The 24,290-nt window shown below is 40.5% G+C and overlaps 1 protein-coding gene and 1 pseudogene across 12 annotated transcripts in view; one reads left to right on the top strand and one right to left on the bottom strand.

Moving 5' to 3' along the window:
* The window catches only part of Fhod3 (formin homology 2 domain containing 3), a 461,034-nt gene that overhangs the window by 181,264 nt on the left and 255,480 nt on the right, over nt 1-24,290 (bottom strand). For all 12 annotated transcript variants that reach the window (XM_046428243.2, XM_046428244.2, XM_046428246.2 and 9 more), the window contains exon 6: nt 16,581-16,675. In XM_046428243.2, coding sequence (XP_046284199.1) covers nt 16,581-16,675 — 95 coding nt within the window. The remainder of the gene's footprint in view (nt 1-16,580; nt 16,676-24,290) is intronic.
* LOC124082027 (small nucleolar RNA U13) lies at nt 22,632-22,749 on the top strand (annotated as a pseudogene).

The following is a 24,290-nucleotide window of genomic DNA, read 5'->3' as shown; positions in this document are numbered from 1 at the left end:
CTAGCTTATGGGGTAGGAGCCAATTCCTCCATCTCTGGAGGTTCTGCTGGTGCTTCCAAAGGCTGTCATGAAAGGAACTCAGACCTGGATGGCAGTGAACTGGCTGACACCATTTAAGTTACCTCCCAATCCAAATTTCTCCACTTTCACTGTCAGCATCAGCAGCTGCTTCCAGATGCCCAGCACGCAGCCAGTTCTGTGAGGGAGTAACAAAGCCAGGACTCTGCTTCAAGGAGATGACCACACAGCTGCTTCAAAGGGACCCTGACCCGCCACATCATACAGACTAAGAATGTTTGTACTGGAGACCCTCAGAGCCAGGTAGCCGAGGATAAACAGTTTTCCCAGGGGGCAGGTCCTGGAGTAAGGATGACGGGGAGGCTCAGAGCGGGCTGTCACACTTCCATGGAGCTGCAGAGCTGTGTGATGGCATTTGGGCTCCTGTTTGCACAAATAATCCCCCTTCCCTCAATCTGGAGAAACTATACTGAGGCACTAGACTCTGCCCTTCAGGTTTGTAACCTAAATTTTATTTGCATTCTAAGAAAGGCTAGTATTCCATTTGAAGTTTTCCCATTAGAATAACAAAACGTTATTTTTATTATAAGAGATGTAGTTAAAATCTCAGTATGTAACAGGAATCAGACAATCTCTTCATGTAGTAGAGTACAGAGGAGAGGAACATGGCCACTATCAATCATTGCAGATTTCTTCGTGATTTGGTACATGTTGCGGATGACCGAGCGGGGCTTTACCTCGTCACAGCTATCATTTTTGCACACCCTGTTCCTCATTAGCATAAAACAAAGACCATGAGCCTTCAGAGGAACAGAGATGCCTGCTGACCCAGGAAATCAACACTGGCCAGGTCAAGCCTAGTCCAGAAGCTGAGCCTCCATTGTCCATAAATAACTTTAGTTTTACAATGTCACCTCTTTTTCAGGGAGACACTTGCCAGAAGGAAGGATAGCAGGATGGTGTTGATGCCATTTTATTTTCTAGAATAACCTCCAGTGAGGATGTGGAGTCAGCCTGTTCAGAACCTGGGTACTTAGGTTTTGGATAAAACGTTACAACCAGATGTACAGGAAAGGAATAAAAGCCCATTTCTCAATACTTTTACAAAACAAACTAGAACTCTCATGTTTTATTATACTTAGAGAAACACAAGAACTGCACTTAGCAGGTCAAATATGCTGCTCATTAAGTAGAAATAAAAGTCTTCCAAAAAACCTTCAAATTTCTAATTCCTCTTCTAAAAATCCAACAACCATAAAAAAACAATTTCCAAACCTCCGGATTTAAATTACAAAATGGGTTAGAAAAACATGCTTGATTTTATTTGTTTCATTTTTCATGAAGACAGAATATATGTTATATAAATGGATTCTGGTTGTTAAAACAATTGGAAATTGGTAAGATAACTTCATCTATAAAGCTTTGCCATTTTGTTTACAAGCTTACCAGCATTTTAGAATGTTGTATACTGCTTACAAGTAAAAAATAATAATTCTGTCCACTTAAGGTGTATGTCTATTAGAGTTCCTTAAACTTTTTATTCCATTCTGGAAACATGCCAATGGACAACAACTAGCCTCAGGTATGTGAAGGTGCTGTTAGAAGGGTTTGGCAGCCAGCTCGCTAGAGTCTCCTTGAAGTGGGTGGAGAAGGGCTGGCAGGTAAGTGCTGGCAGGTGGAGAGAGGCAGAAGCCCATGGGAAAGGGGGTTGTCAGCGCTGGCAGAGGGAAAACAGAGCCTGCAGGGCAACTGTAGAGGTCTACCTGCCGGGAGCCTCCGCCCCCCACTTCTAGAAGAAGACAGTGTCCCTCTCCTCAGAGGAACAGCACACTGGCTGCTCCGGAGTTTTTGCATCATTCTGAATGTTCTTCCAGGTTAGAAACTCACATTTGTATTTTCTTCAGCTGCTAGGCCCTGGATACCATGAGAAGCAGCATCCAAGTCCCATCCCCTCTGCTATTCCTTGTCCACATGGAGACAGCATCTATGTGACTTGCTAAGATGTTGTTCTGGTTAATCTAGAAGCCTCTTGAGAGTGAAGGAGCTACACCAACTTCCTGAAGCCAACCATTCCAGAGTGCACTGCAGAAACTGAACTTGCCCTAGACAGTGGGTGCCTTTGTGGTCTGCCCCATCAAGGGCTGGACTAACCTCTGGCCTCTCACTCCACTGTTTTCCAAGAACAAGGACTTGTGAAACCTTTCCCCACTTATTTCTCTTACTGAGATGATCACCAATGGGGAAAATCTTAGAAATTGAGTAAGTGTTCTGCATGTGAACACCAGGAACAGCAGAAAAGCAACAGTCCCAAAGAGGAAGTGGGTGGCGTGCACCCACAGTAGCCCTCACACCAACAGCGCAAGCATGCACCATTAAAACCCTGCAGAGTTTAAAAACCCTACTGAATAAAATGTTGACAAAGGGACAAAAAATGCAAAACTACACCTACAAAATAGGCTTTTATCACGTAACATGCAAGGCTCTTTAAATATGATAGAGAATCAAACGATTTGATTATTTAATACAAGAAAAACACTACATGACAGAACACCACAAAGAATATTATCAGATAATTAATGCCTAATAACAGGAAATGCTTATAATACAGAGTTAATAGTATAAGCAAAATTCAATGAAAAAATCAGAAAGGTACCAAAAGTTAGTCTTTTTTTTGTATTTTTAAAAACTTTGTATTTCTAGAGTTTTACATTGAGTACACTAATCATAAAAGTGAAAACTTTTCAATGTTACTTTTTAGTAAAGATTTCCAGATAACACCAATAAATTTTTCAATCTAGGATCAGTTCCATTATAAAAATTAGTGTTACCTAATTCCTCTTAATGAAATACATATTAATTTAAGTAACTTGGAAGCAGTAAATGCAAAATTAAGTATCCAGTATTGATTTAAAACAATAGTACAATTCAAGGAACTAATGTTCTGGTAACTTCCTTTGGCTGGACCATATAGAATTTATTGAGTAGATATCTCATAGTATTAAATATATTTTTTTTTTTTTTTTTTTTTTTTTATTTTTTTTATTGGTTGTTCAAAACATTATAAAGCTCTTCACATATCATATTTCATACATTAGATTCAAGTTGGTTATGAACTCCCAATTTTACCCCAAATACAGATTGCAGAATCACATCGGTTACACATCCACATTTTTACATAATGCCCTATTAGTAACTGTTGTATTCTGCTACCTTTCCTATCCTCTACCATCCCCCCTGCCTCCCCTCCCATCTTCTCTCTCTACCCCATCCACTGTAATTCATATCTCTCCTTGTTTATTTTCCCATTCCCCTCATAACCTCTTATATGTAATTTTGTATAACAATGAGGGTCTCCCTCCATTACCATGCAATTTCCCTTTTCTCTCCCTTTCCATCCCACCTCATGTATCTGTTTAATGTTAATCTTTTCTTCCTGCTCTTCCTCCCTGCTCTGTTCTTAGTTGCTCTCCTTATATCAAAGAAGACATTTGGTACTTGTTTTTTAGGGATTGGCTAGCTTCACTAAGCATAATCTGCTCTAGTGCCATCCATTTCCCTGCAAATTCTATGATTTTGTCATTTTTTAGTGCTGCGTAATACTCCATGGTGTATAAATGCCACATTTTTTTTATCCATTCATCTATTGAAGGGCATCTGGGTTGGTTCCACAGTCTAGCAATTGTGAATTGTGCTGCTATGAACATCGATGTAGCAGTATCCCTGTAGTACGCTCTTTTAAGGTCTTCAGGGAAAAGTCCAAGAAGGGCAATAGCTGGGTCAAATGGTGGTTCCATTCCCAGCTTTCCCAGGAGTCTCCATACTGTTTTCCAGATTGGCCGCACCAGTTTGCAGTCCCACCAGCAATGTACAAGAGTACCCTTTTCCCCACATCCTCTCCAGCACTTGTTGTTGTTTGACTTCATAATGGCTGCCAATCTTACTGGAGTGAGATGGTATCTTAGGGTGGTTTTGATTTGCATTTCTCTGACTGCTAGAGATGGTGAGCATTTTTTCATGTACTTGTTGATTGATTGTATGTCCTCCTCTGAGAAGTGTCTGTTCAGGTCTTTGGCCCATTTGTTGATTGGGTTATTTGTTTTCTTATTGTTTAATTTTTTGAGTTCTTTGTATACTCTGGATATTAGGGCTCTATCTGAAGTGTGAGGAGTAAAAATTTGTTCCCATGATGTAGGCTCCCTATTTACCTCTTTTATTGTTTCTCTTGCTGAGAGAAAACTTTTCAGTTTAAGTAAGTCCCATTTGTTGATTTTTGTTATCAACTTTTGTGCTATGGGTGTCCTATTAAGGAATTTGGAGCCCGACCCTACAATATGTAGATCGGAGCCAACTTTTTCTTCTATCAGACGCAGAGTCTCTGATTTGATATCTAGCTCCTTGATCCACTTTGAGTTAACTTTTGTGCATGGCGAGAGGAGGGGATTCAGTTTCATTTTGTTGCATATGGATTTCCAGTTTTCCCAGCACCATTTGTTGAAGATGCTATCCTCCCTCCATTGCATGCTTTTAGCTCCTTTATCAAATATAAGATAGTTGTAGCTTTGTGGATTAGTCTCTGTGTCCTCTATTCTGTACCATTGGTCCACCCTCCTGTTTTGGTACCAGTACCATGCTGTTTTTGTTACTATTGCTCTGTAATATAGTTTTAAGTCTGGTATCGCTATACCGCCTGATTCACACTTCCTGCTTAGAATTGCTTTTGCTATTCTGGGTCTTTTATTTTTCCATATGAATTTCATGATTGCTTTATCCATTTCTACAAGAAATGCCGTTGGGATTTTGATTGGCATTGCATTAAACCTATAGAGAACTTTTGGTAATATCGCCATTTTGATGATGTTAGTTCTGCCTATCCATGAACAGGGTATATTTTTCCATCTTCTAAGATCTTCTTCTACTTCTCTTTTTAGGGTTTTGTAGTTTTCATTATATAAATCTTTCACCTCTCTTGTTAGGTTGATTCCCAAGTATTTTATTTTTTTTGAGGATATTGTGAATGGAGTGTTTTTCCTCATTTCCGTTTCAGAAGTTTTGTCGCTGATATACAGAAATGCCTTTGATTTATGCGTGTTGATTTTATATCCTGCCACTTTGCTGAATTCATTTATTAGTTCTAGTAGTTTTTTTGTAGACCCTTTTGGGTCTTCTAGGTATAGAATCATGTCATCTGCAAATAGTGATAATTTAAGTTCTTCCTTTCCTATTTTTATGCCTTTAATTTCTTTCGTCTGTCTAATTGCTCTGGCCAGTGTTTCGAGAACTATATTGAATAGAAGTGGTGATAGAGGGCATCCCTGTCTTGTTCCAGATTTTAGGGGGAATGCCTTCAATTTTTCTCCATTGAGAATGATGCTAGCCTGAGGCTTAGCATAGATAGCTTTTACAATGTCGAGGTAAGTTCCTGTTATCCCTAGTTTTTCTAATGTTTTGAACATAAAGGGATGCTGTACTTTGTCGAATGCTTTTTCTGCGTCTATTGAGATGATCATATGGTTCTTATTTTTAAGTCTATTGATGTGGTGAATAACATTTATTGATTTCCGTATATTGAACCATCCTTGCATCCCAGGGATGAATCCAACTTGATCATGGTGCACAATTTTTTTGATGTGCCTTTGTATCCGGTTCGCCAGAATTTTATTGAGGATTTTTGCATCTATGTTCATCAGAGATATTGGTCTGTAGTTTTCTTTCTTTGAGGTGTCTTTGTCTGGTTTCGGAATCAGGGTGATGTTGGCCTCATAGAATGAATTTGGCAGAGCTCCTTCTTTTTCTATTTCCTGAAATAACTTGAAAAGTATTGGTATTAATTCTTCCTTAAAGGTTTTGTAAAACTCCGCTGTATACCCATCCGGTCCTGGGCTTTTCTTGGTTGGAAGTCTTTTGATTGCTTCTTCTATTTCATCTATTGTTATTGGTCTGTTTAAGTTGTGAGTATCCTCCTGACTCAGTCTGGGCAAATCATATGACTTAAGGAATTTATCAATGTCTTCACTATCTTCTATTTTATTGGAATATAGGTTTTCAAAATAATTTCTAATTGTCTTCTGTATTTCTGTAGTGTCTGTTGTGATATTGCCTTTTTCATCCCGTATGTTAGTGATTTGAGTTCTCTCTCTTCTTCTCTTCGTTAGCATGGCTAAGGGTCTGTCGATCTTATTTATTTTTTCAAAGAACCAACTTTTAGTTTTGTTAATTTTTTCAATAGTTTCTTTTGTTTCAATTTCATTGATTTCCGCTCTGATTTTAATTATTTCTTGCCTTCTGCTACATTTGCTGTTGTTTTGCTCTTCCTTTTCTAGGGCTTTGAGATGAAGTGTGAGCTCATTTATTTGTTGGTTTTTCCTTTTTTTGAGGAATGACCTCCAAGCGATGAATTTCCCTCTTAAAACTGCTTTCATTGTGTCCCATAGATTCCGATATGTTGTGTCTGTATTTTCATTTATCTCTAAGAATTTTTTGATTTCTTCCTTTATGTCTTCTGTAACCCATTGATCATTCAGTAACATATTGTTCATTTTCCATGTGATGTAGGATTTTTCCTTCCGTCTTTTATCATTGATTTCCAGTTTCATTCCATTATGATCAGATAAAATGCATGGTATTATCTCCACCCCTGTATATTTACTGAGGGTTGCCCTATGGCATAATATATGGTCTATTTTTGAGGAGGATCCATGTGCTGCTGAGAAAAAAGTATATCCACTTGATGATGGTTGATATATTCTATATATGTCAGTTAAGTCTAGGTTGTTGATTGTGATATTGAGTTCTATAGTTTCTTTATTCAGCTTTTGTTTGGAGGATCTGTCCAATTGTGAGAGAGGTGTGTTGAAGTCACCCATAATTATTGTGTTGTGGTCTATTTGATTCTTGAACTTGAGGAGAATTTGTTTTATGAACGTCGCAGCACCATTATTTGGTGCATAAATATTGATAATTGTTATGTCTTGTTGGTAAATGGTTCCTTTTAACAGTATATAATGTCCTTCCTTATCCCTTTTGATTAATTTAGTCTTGAAGTCAATTTTATTCGATATGAGGATGGCCACCCCTGCTTGCTTACGAGGACCGTGTGCATGGTATATTTTTTCCCAACCTTTCACCTTCAGCCTGTGTATGTCTTTTCCAATCAGATGTGTCTCCTGGAGGCAGCATATTGTTGGATTTGTTTTTTTAATCCATGTTACCAGCCTATGTCGCTTTATTGGAGAGTTTAAGCCATTAATGTTTAGAGTTACTATTGATATATGGTTTGTACTTCCAGCCATGTTTGATTATTTATCTTCTTTTTTTTTTTTTTTTTTTTAATTTAGTTTGTTTCTCCATGGTTAGCTTTCCCCCCGCCCTCTGTCTTTATAGAGGCACTTCCCACTGATGGTTTTGGTTTTTGTTTTTCATTTCTTCCTCGTGTAGTGTTTTGCTCAAGATGCTTTGCAATGCTGGTTTTCTGGCTGCAAATTCTTTTAGCTTTTGTTTATCATGAAAGATTTTTATTTCATTATCGTACCTGAAGCTTAATTTTGCTGGATACAGAATTCTTGGTTGGCATCCATTGTCTTTCAGTGTTTGAAATACGTTGTTCCAGGATCTTCTCGCTTTCAGCGTCTGTGATGAAAAATCCGTTGTTAACCTTATTGGTTTACCCCTGAATGTAATCTGCCTCCTTTCTCTTGTAGCTTTTAGTATTTTCTCTTTGTTCTGTATATTGGATATCTTCATAACAATGTGTCTTGGCGTTGGTCTACTGTGATTTTGTGTGCTCGGTGTCCTGTATGCATCTACAATTTGTATATCCGTTTCCTTTTTTATTTCTGGAAAGTTTTCTGTAATTATTTCTTTCAGCAGGTTACTCATTCCCTTGGTTTGAATCTCTGTACCTTCTTCTATCCCGATGACTCGTAGGTTTGGTTTCTTTATGTTATCCCATATCTCTTGGATGTTTTTCTCGTGGTTTTTAACCAGCCTTTCTGAGTTGGCTAGGCTCTTTTCAAGATGATATATTTTGTCTTCATTATCTGATGTTCTGGCTTCTACTTGCTCCACTCTGTTAGTGATACTCTCAATTGAGTTTTTAATTTGGTTTATTGTTTCCTTCATTTCTAGAATTATTGTTTGGTTTTTTTTTATAATCTCAATCTCCTGATAAAGATGCTTAACTTCTTCTTTTATCTGTCTATGTAATTCATTTTCAAAGTGTTCTTTCACTGTTTGGATTTGCTGTCTCGTATCTTCTTTAAGGTTCCATTCCATCTGTCTAAGGTATTCCTTGAGTTCTTTATATGACCATTTTTCTGCTGACTCTAGGTCCTCCTGAATATTTAGGCTGTCCTTCATTGTTTGTACTCCTTTTCTTCCTTGCTTTTTTATGCTGCTCATGTTACTTCTTGTTCTGTTTGACTGCTGAGTTACTGTTTACTCTTATAGATTTATTTGATGCTTGAGAGGAAAGATATTAGAAGGGAAGGGAAGAAGTCACTAAAGAGAATGAGAGTAGGCAGGTAGAATTCAAGGAAGGGGGAATAAGAAGATTGAAAAGAAATGAAAAGACAAAAGAAACAAGAATAACAAAGATTAGATAATAAAGAAAGAAAGAAAAGACGGAAAAAAAATTTTAACAAAAATAATAGTGATAATAAAAAATGAAAATTAAAATTAAAAAAAAAATAATAATAAAATTAAAAAAATTAAAAAAAATAGAAACATTGAAAAAAAATTAAAGAACAACAACAAATAAAAATTGAAAATGAAAGAAAAAGAAGAAAGAAAAAGAAAAGAAAAAAAAAATGATAATAATAATAATAATAAATGCAGTCCTAGAGTTCTATTAACTTCTCTTCCAGTAGGTGGAGCTGTGCCCACTGGGCCAAGCTTCTCCTGTCAATAGGTGGGAACCATTCACTGTGCAGCAGCTCTTTCTCCTAGACTGGGCGGGTCTCCAATCCTGAGTGTCTAGGGCCTTGTCTTGTGTTTCCTCAAGCCAGGCCGTGCTCACCTGTGGCGCTCACCACAATACTGTCTACACGCCAGGTCTGCTGCTCCTGGGAGCCCTGTTTTCATGAACACCTGGGCTCACTCTCCCTGTTTGCCTCCCTCAGACCCTAAGTTTGTAGAGCTTGGGGCTGAGATCCCCCAGCGAGTTTGCTTGCCCTCCTGTAGCCACGCCCCCGGTAGCTGGTGCAAGAGACCTCAGTTGTCAGCACTGGTGGGAGCGGTAGCCGGGAGTTCCGCGCCGCGAGTCCTGCGCCACTCCTGGTTCCCTCGGTCTGGTTATTGCGTTCACAGGAGAGCTGGGAGTGGCCCTTAAGGTTTCCCCCGCTGTGTGGAGAGAGATGGCTAGGGGATTACACACCTGTCGCGCTGGTTTCACTGCAGTTATCTCCTCCGCCCATGACGCCATTTCTCTGCCATGGTGATATCCCATGCAAATGGTGACCGTTTGTTCCCTTTGCCGGATGACCAATGCAACGGGTGGGTCCTGACTGTCTCTCCCAATCCCCGTTTCAGTCCTGTGGCCACTGCCTATGAAGGCTCGGTTGGCTTTTACCTCTGTAAGTTCCTAAGGGCCGGCCAATTATTTCAGCGGGATCGTTAGTGCTGAGTCACATGAAGCAGGCGAACCGGAGCTTAATTGCCTCCGATTCGGGCTCTGTGTGTGTGTTCTGAGGGGTCCAGCCTGTACACCCCAGATCCACGTCAGCTCAGCATTGCCTAGTGATCCTGAGCAAACAGCATTTAGACAGTTTACGGCTCCCTATGCCCTCACAGTTGAAGATGTCAGAGACTTGATCTCTCTGCGCCTGCCACCATGTTACATCTCCTCAGTAATATTCATGTTGCCCTTACAGCTTCCTGGTATAAGCAAGTTCTTGGGATTATACAAACTGCTGCTTCTGTTTCCAGTCCAGATTTCTAGAAATGAAACTCTGGGCCGCGCTGACAAGCGTCCGCGCTTGTCTGCGACCGTAGCAGAGCCGCCCTGGCAAGCGTCCGCGCTTGTCTGCGCCCGTAGCAGAGCCGCCCTGGCAAGCGTCCGCGCTTGTCTGCGCCCGTAGCAGAGCCGCCCTGGCCTCCGCAGCTCTTCAGCCCGGTGCCAGGCCCCAGGGGCCCAAGCGGCTGCCGCCGCGGCTCTCCGTCCCCCTCCTCCGGAGCACGGGTCCCCTGGCAGGGGGGTGCAGAACGACCCCAGAGCAGGCTCTGCCCGAAGGTGCAGCGGCGAACAGGCCACAGAGACGCTCGAGGCTGCAGTCCAGCCTTCGGAGGACAGGGCTCGGCACGCAGCCCAGCTGCAACCTCTAGGTGCGGCTGCCGGACAGTATATACGGAGCCATCAAGTAGTATTAAATATATTGACAGTTTAACGTTCAAAATTGAACTTCGACTTAGAAAGCTGGAAAGAGTATGTCACTCTTGAACAAGAAAAAGCCAAATAATCATTGAAATCTTAACTTTTTAAAAACCACAGCAGTCCCTTTCTGCCTATAGTAGTATCAAGAATGACTCGTGATGTCAGGTGGATCTTCAATGTGACTTCGTCTAGCTCATGGAGCTAGGATGGTAGGAAAATAAGTGGCCTGAATTCTGAGGAGGGACATTTGTCCTTCCAGCAGGGAAAGTAGGAAGGATGCCAGCAATGGCCTCTTTGAGACAGGGGAGGAAAGAAAGATGGAGCCACCGTACAATGCAGCAAGAAAAACTCATAGTTAACAAATTGCCGAAGACTGAAAGTGGATTACCATGAAAACACGAAGACCTGAAAAACTGCAGATGAAAGGGAACTGGCAGCCCCTCAGCTGCTGTCCAGGGACCCTCTTGGATAAGTCAGAAGCAGGGATGAGACCTAGAAAGTCTCTCATGGTGCAGGTCTGTGGGTGGACAGCCAAGACAGGCAGATAACTCTATCAAAGGGAGAGAACTGATGAAGTCCAAACAATCATATCCTACAGCTTATTAAACCCAAAGATACCTAACAAATTATCTAGAGAAATTATGAAGGAATGTCTCAGGCAGTTAGAAAAGGAAAAGTTACATTACAGGGTATTAGCTGCACACACCTATAATCCCAGAGACTTAGAGAGGTTGAGGCAGGAGGATCAAAAGTTCAAAGCCAACCTCAGCAACTCAGCAAAATCCTATGTCCCAAAGGGTGTCTGGAGGTGGGGGGGGGATTCTGGAGGATTGGCTCTATGGTTAAGTTCCCCTGGGTTTGATCTTTGGTACAAAATTTAATAAAGGGAAAACACCAGGAACTGGTAGTATCGAGATGAGCAGGTCATGGCAAACTGCACATCTCTAAGTTAGAGGGTCAATGGATTGGGGCGGGGGCGGGGTGGAGGAGGAAGATTCTTACTAATACTGGATACCAAGTGCTAGGTTCATTGTTTTTTCTTCTTCTCTAGTTTTCCCATTTTATAGATTATCTTTTCATCCATAAAAGGGAGATAATCTATCCAAAAGATAATAGGGGATTGGGCCCCAAATCTCCAGCAATTACTGCAGATGAAGTTTATCTTGATTTCAGGAAAGACTTTTGAGCCCGGTAAAGAAAGGTAGCTGTGTGGTTGAGTCCGACATTTCCCCTCTGACTGCACGATGGCCCCAAGTGTCCTGACCCATCTCTGTCAACATGCAGGCTGCAGCAATTTATGTATGCCTTATTGCTGTCCCATTCCCCATCTCCATCTGTGAGAGATAAGTTTTGCTTATTAAATTTGTGTTAAAAAAAAACAACACTAGCACCAACAGTTAATATGATAAAATAAAATCCATCAGCTTGAGGCTGGACCTCTGGGTCTGATCAATGAGGGGAAAAATGCAAAGCTCTGCATTTAGATATCAATCAATCACAGACATGAACAGGAAAAAACTGGCAGACCTAGTTGTATGGGGAAAAAATTCTGGGAGGTTTAGTGGATTGCCTGTTCAGTTTGAGGCAGCGCCCAGGACTGCAGTCAAGACACACAAGGAAGCAGGAGTGGAATTTATGTAAGAAAAATGTCTTCTATCCCAAAAGGCCAGCATATTACAGTCTTTCTGTTGGGATGCACAGAAAAGCTCATCACCAGTATAAGAAACTGGAATAAACAGGTCCCCAGGGACATGCATAGAAACCATGAATGCAGTTTGAACAGAGCTACAAGAAAAATGCCTTCTAGTGCTAGATAGTCTGAGAAGTCCAGGTGTGCTGCTCTAGCAAGCAAAGCACAGGTAATTGGTTGACGGCAGAAAAGATGCTTCCCAAAAGGCAACTTTTCACCAATTCCAGAGTCCAATAATGGCTGGTTCACCTAGGGAGACAACACTCTTTCCTGGTATCGAGGATGACTTGTGATGTCAGGAGGATCTTTAAAGTGACTTCATCTCTTCAAGGTTAGGATTCTGTTACATCATACTGCAAATCTCACTATGTTGGGGGTTATCTCCGGTGGGTCTCATAGTAACACAGACAGCAGACCACAGGGCTCTCAGATTCTTCCCCTTGATCAGCCATTATTTCCTGGAGCATAGGCAGCACAAGGCACCTGCTGAGTTCCCCTCAGGGGCATTTTCTTCATCTCTAACCTGCGTTCAAATATGCCAATGAATCCCAATTTTCAGTGTCTGCACTCCTGTCAGGGGTAGTGCCATCTCCCCGCTTCCCAGAGCTGACTTGCTCTCATTTTTCTACATCCAGAAACCCCGTTCCTCAAGATGTCACAGTTCTAACATTCCCTGTTCCTGCTCAGCTCTGAACCAGGCACTGTCACCTCACAGTTGTGACACTGCCCCATCCCTAAGTCTGCCCATCTCTCCTTCCTCTACCCCCCCCCCATTTTACATGCCATGTCACTTCTTTGTCCTACTGTCCCAATAGGAAACTTTCAGCAACAGCTCCAAGGAGCAAGCATTGAGACACAGAGGCACTGTGGCCAGGACTCCCCCAACTCAGGTTCAATAGCAGGGACTTTGCAGGAGGAGGGAAGTCTGGCCACCTCCACACCAGTACATAGTAAGTTTGGAGATCTGTGTGATCAGCAACCTGGGGCACAGCTGAAGGAAGCAGATACAGAGCAGGCAAGCATCAGAAGTATCCCTGAAAACTGGGAAAGAGGTGAGGGTTTGCTAGTCATGAAGCCCCTGGAGCCACCCCAGTGGGCCAGAGACCGAGTTAGGGTGGGGAAAGGCCAAGCTGTACGTAGTGAATCATCTTACCTCAATTAATTAGAATTCCAGATGTATGAAGAGAAAAAACCCACACCCCGTGACCAGTCATGGGATGGGCATCTGCCTCTCACCTCTCACTGGCAAGTTTAAAGATGGGCTCTTATAAATAAAAATAAACTACTGAAAACACTTCTTTCTTTTAAAAAGTCATTATTTGGCTTCAAGTGCCTCGTTTTCTCTGGCTATGAGTTTCAAATATCTGCAAATATGCATTGCATAATGACCCTCTGGCAGGCTGCAAAATCACATCTTGTTGCCTTTCATGGAAGGGAAAGAATTATGAAAACAATGACAAGGTCTTTCTAACCCACTACTTTATCAGCTCTGTGCCTGTTTAAGGCAAAGAGGACATCAAAGCAAAGCTCTCAGGTGAGAGAGAATTTGACTCTGTCAAAGGAAAATGCTGGTACCCAGGCTACCCTGGATTTAACTCAACTTGAGCTGGGAAGATCTTTTGCAGCTGATTCACCCCAGTTTACAGATTTAGAGAGGGGATAGACTTTGTTCTCAAAACCTAAGGTCTTGGTGCAGCTACTGCTTTCAGATGCTTCACTATGCAGAGTGGTGTTGGGGAGAAGTCTCTGCAGATAGTGCTCTGGTTTTGTAAAGAGGGGATTTCATTAGAACTATCCAGAGAATAAATTTAATGGCTACTGCTGTTGTTGAATTTCAGCCATTGGCCTGGAACTGAGCATACCCTGCAGGATCACGCAAGACTTTCGTCTGACATCACCTTGAGTTAGGACACGGGCTGTGGGTGTCACCAGGGTCCTTCTGTCGAACAGCAGTAGGAGCCCCAAGGCACAGGCTGGCTCTTGGCTGTTTTCCTGTTCTCATGGTGTCAAGAGCCAGTGACTATTACGAACCTGCCTTTGGAAAGATTAAAGATGGAGACAGAAGTCCCTGCTGGTCCAGTGCTCCCCAGCTGGGTGGGGAAGCAGCCCTGGGGAACCAGAAAGTAAGCACACACTATGTGTGCCTTGCAAGGAAAGCACAATTCCTCCAAACTCATCTTTTGAGGCTTTCCAATGATTTCTCCATGTTAGTTAGAAATGCAGTGAGGATTTTTCTATGTATTGTTTCAGTTATTTTCCCTACAACATGATTCCAAAGAACAATTGCCCCATAGTTGTTGCAATACCACAGGCTGGGCACCAAGAGGTGTGTTCATTACCGCTGTTCTTTTTTTACTCATCTCCTTTTTCTCCCTGTTACCTTCTCTCACTTCTCTTCCCATCATTGTGCTTTATTCCCTTACTCCGTTTGTGCTGCTAAAACAAAATACCTGTGACTAGGTAGTTTGTCAAGAACAGAATTTTATTTCTTACAGTATAGGAGGCTGGGAAATCCGAGACCAAGGTGCTAGCTGGTGAGGACTTAGTCCCTCTACTTCCAAGATGAGGGTAGAGACTCGATACCTCAACACCTCCTCAAAAGCTACACCTCCCAATACTGGTACATTGAGATCAACTTTCTAGCACATGGCTTGGGGGACACACTCAGACCATGACACCCTCTATCTTCTCTGCCCAGACTGATTCTCTTCCCTGTTCCCACCCCACCACCCCAATCTTGCCCTCATTCTATTTCCTTCCTGGAAAGGTAATAAGAGTCTCACTTTCCTACCGCTGAGTATACTAGGTTTCATGATCTTTTAGGACCAGGACTGGTTGTTGGAGTTTATTATAGCCATGATAAGCTTATAATGAAACTACTGATTTATTAATTCAGTTGTCATATGTACCACAAAGTCCATTTTTATTGTAAAATTTCCGCCCATCTCACTAGCTTTTAGGTCCTCAAGACCATTCAGGGAGCTTTGGGGAGGGATCAATGAACATGCAGGTTGGAAAGGGCTCCCAATAGACACACGGAAAACACAAACACTGAAACCGGATATCAGATACTAATCTTCCCTCCGCCTGGCTAAGTCATCCCAGTAAACTCAACATTCCACTATCCTCCTAAGGTCACTTGTATCAGTTTCAAAATAGAGTCACTTCCATTTTCCATAGGAAAAAAAAAGAAAAGGGAGGGCAGGTTTTCAATCTCCTGAGAGAAACCATAGCTTTTTCTACTATGAAACAGGAAAAAAAAAATTCTCATCAGTAATAGAGAGGAAGGAAAATGGAGGAAACAGGGGTGGGGGGAAATCAAGGCCCTGGGACCCAGGAGGCGTGCACAGAGAACAAGCTATCCTGCCACATGAGGGCACCATCGCCAGGAGCCTGGAAGCCTGAAAGTGAATGTACAGCCCAAGACAAGAACCACGCTGGCCACACACTAATCAGTCATAGCTGAGTGATCTGGGGGACAGTAAAGTCCCCAAGAAGTAACATAAGGAACAAGAGCCGAGAATGTGGTTCAACCAGCGTCCATGGTCTTGCCTAAGTCAGGGTGGGCAGTGAACATGGGATAGAGAGGGTCTGGCTGACCACATCCCCTGCAAGGACCCAAGAAAATTATGTTCACTCTGCAATCTGTTCAAATTCCACATCTGGTCCCCAAGATGCTCCCTGCTCAACCCTCTGCCCAGGGTAACTTCTCTCCTCTCCCACACCCCTACCCTAGCCTTGCTGCACCACACACCTGCCCAGGAGAGGACTCTTCACTTCTCCCCCCAACACCCTCCAGCCAGGTCATTAACATCCTCACCACCCAGAACCTAAAGGGGACAAGGCCAGACCTTCACCTAGCTTCAGGCACACTGAGTGAAGAGGTGGATCTGCCTCCTGGCAGCACTTCCACAGGGTGTGGGGGAAATCTCAAGTAAAGCCACAGCTGGGCAGGTGTATGCCAAGAAAAATTGATTAGATTCTTATAACCAAGTGTGATTTCCTCAACTACAAAATAAGGACATTATTTCCTTGAGAATGATTTCACAAGGATTAAGTTAGATTATGCTTGTAAGACACCTAGCATGGTGCCTGGTACACCTTTAATAAATGTTGGTTGGTTTTATAACTGATGGTAGAGGCAATCTCAAATTCTTTAATGTACACATATTGATGTGCATATACATGTGCACAACATTTGAAGAGGTACATAAGTATCTTAACAGATAAGAACATGAAATACAGGAGGTACATAGATACTACAGCTATAGTATTATGTTGTAACATTGAAAACTAAAGGTGCCAAACCCATTTGATTACAGCTGAATAAAGCTGAATTGAAATTTCATAAACTGTTTGCAGATTTAAATTACACTTGAATTGTAAAGTAGTAATCCTCCTTATACTGAGACAGGATTTCATTTTTCCAAACCATCTCAGAGAAAGTAAAAGAAAGGCATACGGTATGCAAACCGAACAAAATATTCAATCATAATTTTCTCTTACCTTTGAGCCAACAAGAGTGTACAGCCACTGAATGGTTTCATTGTGGTTTATTACTCCGTTCATCCCATCCACGTACAACATAATCTGGCCCAAAGCTATAGAAAGAAAAAAGGAGACATTATGGACATCTATATAAACAATGATCACAATATTGAGATTTTCATACTTAAGTACACAGTATCTTAGGAACCACATCTGAAAAGTACTGAGCTTTGAAATTAGCTAAATCTCGTTTCAGAGAGAAAGTATTGGCTAAATCAAAATAAAGGATATATTCCTTACATGTGGAAGACACATGAAAATACCAAATCCAGTGATTGTCATTTATGTGTACCTTAATGAATAAATGCATACTTTCCTGTACTTCTGTGTAACCCAGACAGGACAAAGATAGCATGCAATGGTGTCTGGCCCCCCCCCATTGGAGCCAAGAGGACCCAGAGTGGGTCAGCAGGTCCTACAGGACCACCACAAGCTAATTCAATTTTATTCCCTTAAATAACTAAGTGCATGTTTAGTACTTATAATTTCCTTTGAAGATTTTTCCGATTTTCTGATGTCTGTTATGGGAAAGTCATTTGTTATACACCAAGTTCCTTTTTCTTTGGAGGGGGGGGCACTTACTGGGGATTGAACCCAGAGATGATTAACCACTGAGCCACATCCTCAGCTCTTCTTTTATTCTTTCAGAAAGGGTCTCACTAAGTTGCTTAGGGCCTCACTAGGTTGTTGAGACTGACTTTGGATTTTTGATCCTTCTCAGCCTCTCCAGCCACTGGGATTACAGGTATGCATCACCACGCTCACCCACCAAGTCTTAATTCACATATTGTCATTGTCCAAAAAGCAAATGCAAGCCGGACACAATGGTGCATGCCTGTAATCCCAGAAGCTTGGGAGGTTGAGGCAGGAGGATCACAAGATCAAAGCCAGCCTCAGCAACTTAGCGAGGTGCTAAGCAACTCAGTGAGACGCTGTCTCTAAAATACAAAATAGGGCTGGGGATGTGGCTCAGTGATCAAATGCCCCTAAATTCGATCCCCGGTATAAAAAAAAGGCACAATTACAAGTCATATTGCTTTTTAAACATTAATTCCATTTTTTCAGCTCCATTTCATCAAAATAATTTGGACTCTAGATAATGAATAGAGTAACACCCAACATGAGTAGGTTTCCTTAAGTCGTGTGATCTCAATCATTTCATCCTTAATTGATATAACATTGATATTGTTAGGCAACTTTTTTTATTTTGCTGGTAGCAGTAGGACATCTCATTTTAGAAATTTGGAAAAACAGATGAATAAAATGAAAATTCATAATTCCATAACTTAACGATAATTCTTAATACGGTGATAGTTCTTTTAATCTTTTTTATGCATTATATACAATAGGAAGTTTACACATAGGTTGTAGGAAACAATATGTAAAATGGTGGTGACTGAAAATGGCAAGTCGGAATACTGAGTATGCACCAATTTTAATTATACAATTCTGTGACATTAGAAAATTATCCTATACAGAAAATGACCAAACAATAATGATTCTGAAAACTGCTATGCACATGAACTCAAAAAATTTTTAGATGATTTTGACATAACCTTGACACAATCAACAGTATATATTTGGGAATAAAACCATTGTAATTAGTGGTAAAACACTGGACATATTCCTATTAAAATCAGGAATATTTTTAAATGATGGTAACTTAAGTCTATGATAATTTAACACTACAGAATTTCAGACGAATTTAGTAAGATAAAAAGTCATTAATAAGAGGTAGAATGGTCGGAAATGAATACATAATATTGTCATTTGTTAATATAGGCAAAAATTCATAAAAAGATCACAATTATTTCTCACCTTAGATATAACATACCGAGAAAATCAAGTCTGATATAAAAATGTAATACCAGATTATGTATATAACAGCAAATATAACATTAGATTAATTTCTTGTGTTAATAGCTCAAATTACCTGTTAAGAAAACACTAAATGCCAATAGAAGGCAAAATCATTTCATAAGCTGGTTTACACACAAAATCATTCACTCTGGCTATAGTGAAACACAAATTGAGACAATTATGAAATAGCATGTTAAGTTGGCAATATATTTTTAAGAGAAATGACACTTCAGAGGTTAAGTAACTTCATATCCCTGATGTTAAGGCAAACAGTAGAAACCCTGGTAGGATATTTTGTGCTATATTTTTTTTTTAAATTACCAGTTATTTAGTGTTGTGTATAAGCTCTGAGGGGGGGATTTTAGGCATGTTATTATTTTAACAGTCTGCATAATGGTTATTAGTACTCCTATTTGATGGGGGAAAAAGCAGACTGAGAAGTGAAGGAATGTGACCAAGTCTTCATCACTGGCACATGACTAGCTTTTAAAAAAAAAAAAAAATCAAGTCAATCAATCAACACTGTGACCAGCCAGGTTCCAGAACTCAAAGCTATGCCCCAGTCAATAAAATGTTTGATAATTAAAAAGCAGGTATAAAAGTGTATCAGTTCAATGAAACATTCAAATCCTTGTACCTAGCAGGAAAGTTCATAAAATATTAAGCATTAAGACTGAATATATGGTCTTTGGATGTACTTTTTCCTACTCCTGTTTTCCCATTTTCAAGTATGAAAATCACTTCTGTAATAGGAAAGTAAACAATATGTAAAAGGGGAAAAAATAAGATTGAGTAAGGTTGCGAGATGCTTTTTTCATAGTTTTTTTTTTTTTTTTTTGGCAGGGGCGAAGGGAGTGGGTACCAGGGATTGAACTCAGGACAGTTGGCCACTGAGCCACATCTCCAGCCCTGTGTTGTATTTTATTTAGAGACAAGGTCTCACTGAATTGCTTAGTGCTTCGCTTTTGCTGAGGCTGGCTGTGAACTCGTGATCCTCCTGCCTCAGTCTCCTGAGCCACTGGGATTACAGGCTTGTGCCAACACACCCAGCTGTTTTTAGAATCTTTGACTCGTCCCCATCCATCCTCCTTCCGAGAGATGCAGCCCCAACTTCATGGAGGAGCCGAGAGAATTCAGCACATCCTGCCCACATTTTCCCCACTTTTCCTCCCAAAGGGTCAAGACTCTAGGGAAGGGGAATTGGCCCCACAGCCCTTTTCCAGTTCTCAGTTTCACTGTTGAAAAGCCAATCTTGAAGTACATTTTAGCATTTTCTAATATATACATATCAACTTAATGGCACAGGAAGATAAATGGGCTCTTCAAATTTCTGGAAAGTACAGCCTATGGAGAGGACCAACCCTGAAAACAGATAAGCTAGGAATAAATGTCTCTACCTAACTGCTCACGGTTTATTAGGGCATGAATGTCTAGAAGTTGGGAGACTACTACAGAAGGAAGAAGACCAATGAAGAGTTAACCACCAACTTCATTTTCCCCAAAACTATACGAACTGATCTCACTCGAGAAGTGTGTACCAGAAAGTTCATGTCCAATTCAAGTTCCTGATCACACTGACTTGGCATCCAATTTTGACATGCAAAATCCAAGCTTGCCTGCTGGTACCCAGTCTTCATGCTGAAGCAATCCTTCCTGCAAAATCCACTCCAGACACAAGATGGCACTAAATAGACTCAAGTGGGTTAATGTCGTGCTAGGATTCAACAGCAGATTCAGCAACCTGCAGGTGGACTGAGAATAAAACCCACAATGGAAAAGTAGACGTCCTAAAAAACAGACTGTTATAGGAGCCATGAAAATTAACGATCTGAGTTTTTCTGCCACTCGTGGAACTTAATCTTGGCATAATTATCGATTTTTCTGTGCATTGACTTCTCAATTTCAAAAATGAGTAGTTCTATAGTACCTATGTTGTAGGGATTCAGTTAGAACAGTACCTGACCCACAGTAAGTTCTCAATGAATCGTAACCTTAAATATTACCTCACTACCATCAAACTTCACTCCTGCACCATCAGAAGCATGTCTTAAACGCTTCCTTAAGGCACAAGGCTGGGGAGCGAGCCCTCCAGCCCTCACAGCTGGCCTTACTCAACTGTTCACCATGAGATGCAATGCAATAACTCTTCTAACCCAAACTCACCAAAATTGTGTTCTTGTAAGACATTTGGAGTTTTACTTTCTGCATAACTACATGATAAAGTTTGAGATAATTTTTGTATAAAGTATGAGGTTTAGATCGAGTTTGGTTTTTTTTAAATATGGATGTCCGACTGATCTAACACCGTTTAAGAGACTTCCTTTCTCTAATTGCTTTTGCAAATTTGCCAAAAATCACTTGGCTGTGTTTACCTGGGTCTCTTTCCGTTCCACTAGTCTATTTGGCCCTAGGCAAGACCCATTATCAGAAGTACCGGGAATGTGATTCCTCCCACTTCTCTCAGCTTTTCAAAATTGCTATTTTTGTTATTTTGCCTTTTCACATAAGTTCTAGCAGCAACAAAAACTGTTTCTGAAAATATTGGAACTATGTGTAGGTAAATTTTGGGAGAACTGACATCCTTGCTCTATGTTGAGTTCACATACCCAGTAGGCCTATTTAGATTCTGTATTTTGTTAGTTTAATTTTTAACTACAATTCTACTACACATTTTCTGTTAAATTCATGTTTTTTGGAGCTACTGTAAATGGTATTTTAAAAACACTTCCATTCCCAGTTTTTTTATTAGTATAAAGAAACAAAATTGGTGTGTTAGCCTCAGATCCTATAGCAATTTTATTAATTCTTGGATGTTTTGGGTTTTACTGATTTGTTTTTGTGGATTCCACTGCATTTTCTATATAGACAATGTTGTGTTGTGAACAAGAACAGTTTCTTCCTTTCCAATTTATACCAGTTGCTGTGCCTTACTGCACTGGTCAAGACTGAGTATAATGTTGAATAGGAGTAGCTGGGTGGGCTTGCCTTGTTCCCAGTATTGGGGGGAGTCATTAGTCTTTCACTAGCATAAGGTTCGATGTAGGTTCTTGTAAACTACCTTTTACCAAGGTAAGAAAATTTCCTCCAATTTCTAGTTTGCTAAGAGTTTGTTGAGTCCGGAAAATCATTTGACAAAACTCATCAACTCATACGATGTGGGTTTCCTTCAGACTGTTAAAGTAGTGCGTTACACTGATTCAATTTCAAATACTGAACAAGACTCGCATCCCTTTGGCCATGGCATGTTGCTCTTTTTATATATTGCTGGATTTGATTTGCTACTATTTTGTTAAGGAGTCTTGCATCTTTGTTCATGACAAATATTGGTCTGTGGTATCCCATCTTTGTCTGGTTTTCATATTATGGTAATACTGGCCTCATAAAATGAGTTGGAAAGTTTTCCTTCCTATTTTCTGGAAGAGATTGTATAAAATTAGTTTTGCCTTTAAATGTTTGGTAGAACTTGCCAGGAAACCATCTGGGGCTGGAGATTACTTTTTCGGAAGGTTGATTGCAAATTTCTTTAGCAGTTATAATTAGTAGTAGTTATAATAGGGCTGGGTCACGTTATCTATTTCATCTTGGGCGAGTTTTGGTAATTTGTGGTTTATAAGGAACTGACCCACTTGAGGAATGTGTCCTTTTATGTAAGGTATTAATTTTGAATGCTCAGAGTTGTTCACACTATTCTATTATTAATATTTGTAGGCTGTATCTCTTAGGCAGCGGATTGAACTCAGGGGAATTCAACCACATCCCCAGCCTTGTTTTGTATTAAGCACCGAATTGCTTAGCGCTGGTTTTGAATTCAGATCCTCGGCCTCAGCCTCCCAAGCTGCTGGGATTACAGGCGTGTGCCACCAGGCTCCTTTCATTTCTAATGTTGGAATCGAGTGTCCCCACTTTGTCATTCTTGTTCATCATTCGTCTTTCCAAAGATGCAGTTTTTTGTTCCATTGATTTCTATCATTTCTTGGTTTTCAAATTTTATGTTTATTATGTTTCCTTCCTCCTCATTCACTTTTCTTACTCTGGTTTCTTAAAGGTAGATGTTTATTATTGATTAGAATTTTCTAATATAGTCATGAGATGCTCTAAAACTATCCTATGTGCATTGTATCTCACAAATTTTGATATTTTGTACTAAATATCCTTCGGTTCATAAGTGTGATGATTGGGTAGTTCACGCTATTGTGAGATGTGCCTTCCTCTACACCTTGTTACGCCATCAGACGTGGAAAATATATTTTCTATTTCCCTTGAGAATTCCTCTTTAACAGGTTATTCTGAAGTGTTAAATTCTAAGTTTGTACATATTGTTATCCTTCTGTTATTGATTTAGTTTAATTCCATTAGAGTCAGAAAATACATCATATGATTTCACTTTTAAATTTGTTATGGTTTGTTTTATGACCCAGGATATGGTCTATCTTGGTGAATGTGCATATTTGACAAGAATATGTATTGTTTTGTGGCTGAGTGGAGTGGTCTAAAAAAACATCAGAACTAGTTGGTTAATGGTGCTGTTCAGCTCCTCCAAAACTTTGCTGATTTTCAGTCTATCGATTCTATTGATCACCAAAACAGTGTTGGAGTCTCTTCCATAACAGGATTTTTCTGTTTGAGGTCATTTTGCTTTATGTATTTTAAAGCTCTAATTGTCTGGGTGATCTAACCCTCTTGTCATTATGATGTCTTTGTCCATCTTCCTCTTTTTGCGCTCTTAAGTACTTCCTCATTAGTATAGCCACTTGAGCTTTCTTTAGTGTTTGCATGATTTCTACATCCTTTTGCTTTCCAACTAGCATTATCCTCAAGGTGCATTTCATGTAGGCATTTAGTTGGGTCTTATTCCTTTTATCCATTTGATAACTGTATTAGACAGTCTTATTTAATATAATTATTGATGTGTTTGAATTGAGTTCTGTAATTTCCAATCTGCTACCAGGCATATCCAGTGAGCTCCCTATATTTTATTAGTTATGTTTTTCACTTGTAACTTTCATCAGGTCTCTTTAGTCTTCTATTTCTTCGTTGGGATTTTCCATTTGTTTCAACAGGTTCACCCTTACTTTCCGAAGCACTTTTATAATAGCTGCTTTAAGTACTTCGACAAGTCCAGTGCCTGTATCACCTTGGCACTGGGGTCTGTTGATCTGTCTTTCCCATGCAAGTTGAGATTTTCCTAGCTTATTGTGCGCCAAGTAATTTTGGCTTATATCCTAGATATTTTGAAGATTATGTTATGAAACTCTGGCTTTTGTTTAAATATTACAGAAAATGTTGGCATTTTTGTTTAACCAGGCAATTAACCTGATGCCTTTTGAGCCTCCAATCCTGACCCACCTTCCTTTCATGGTCTGTGGATCCAATGTCCGTTCAGCTTTCAAAGCCTTTTCTGAACCATTCGGATCAGTCCTGTAAGAGTACCAGGGACAGCCTGGGACTCGGGCAGTGAACTACCTTGTTTGGTTCTCAGAGGCTTTGGTGTGCTGCCTGGAGCAGATTCATGCTTTGACAGCTTGTGGTAAGCCCAGAGACTCCACAGAACTTTCAGGGTCAGGTTCCTGAACCCCTCCTCCTCCTTCCTCCTCCTCCATTATCTTCCTGACAGTTTTAGAGATTTCCTCAGGTTCTCCCTTCTAGTTTTTCAGCCAGAGAGCTGGGGCACTATTTCATGCACTCAGCCACTTGCTTTCTATGACTGCATACACATCCGGGGCCAAGCAGAACAAGGAAGAAAAAAAATATATAACCAGAGTTCACTTCAGTCCTCTTGTGACCATAGTTCCTCCCATTCAAATTTAC

The sequence above is a fragment of the Marmota monax genome, unplaced genomic scaffold (assembly GCF_021218885.2).
Source record: "Marmota monax isolate L192 unplaced genomic scaffold, Marmota_monax_Labrador192_F-V1.1 WCK01_AAM20220418_F8-fsc00031, whole genome shotgun sequence".
NCBI lineage: Eukaryota > Metazoa > Chordata > Mammalia > Rodentia > Sciuridae > Marmota > Marmota monax.
The sequence above is the reverse complement of the archived record's forward strand: the minus strand, read 5'-3'. Positions and strand labels throughout refer to the sequence as shown.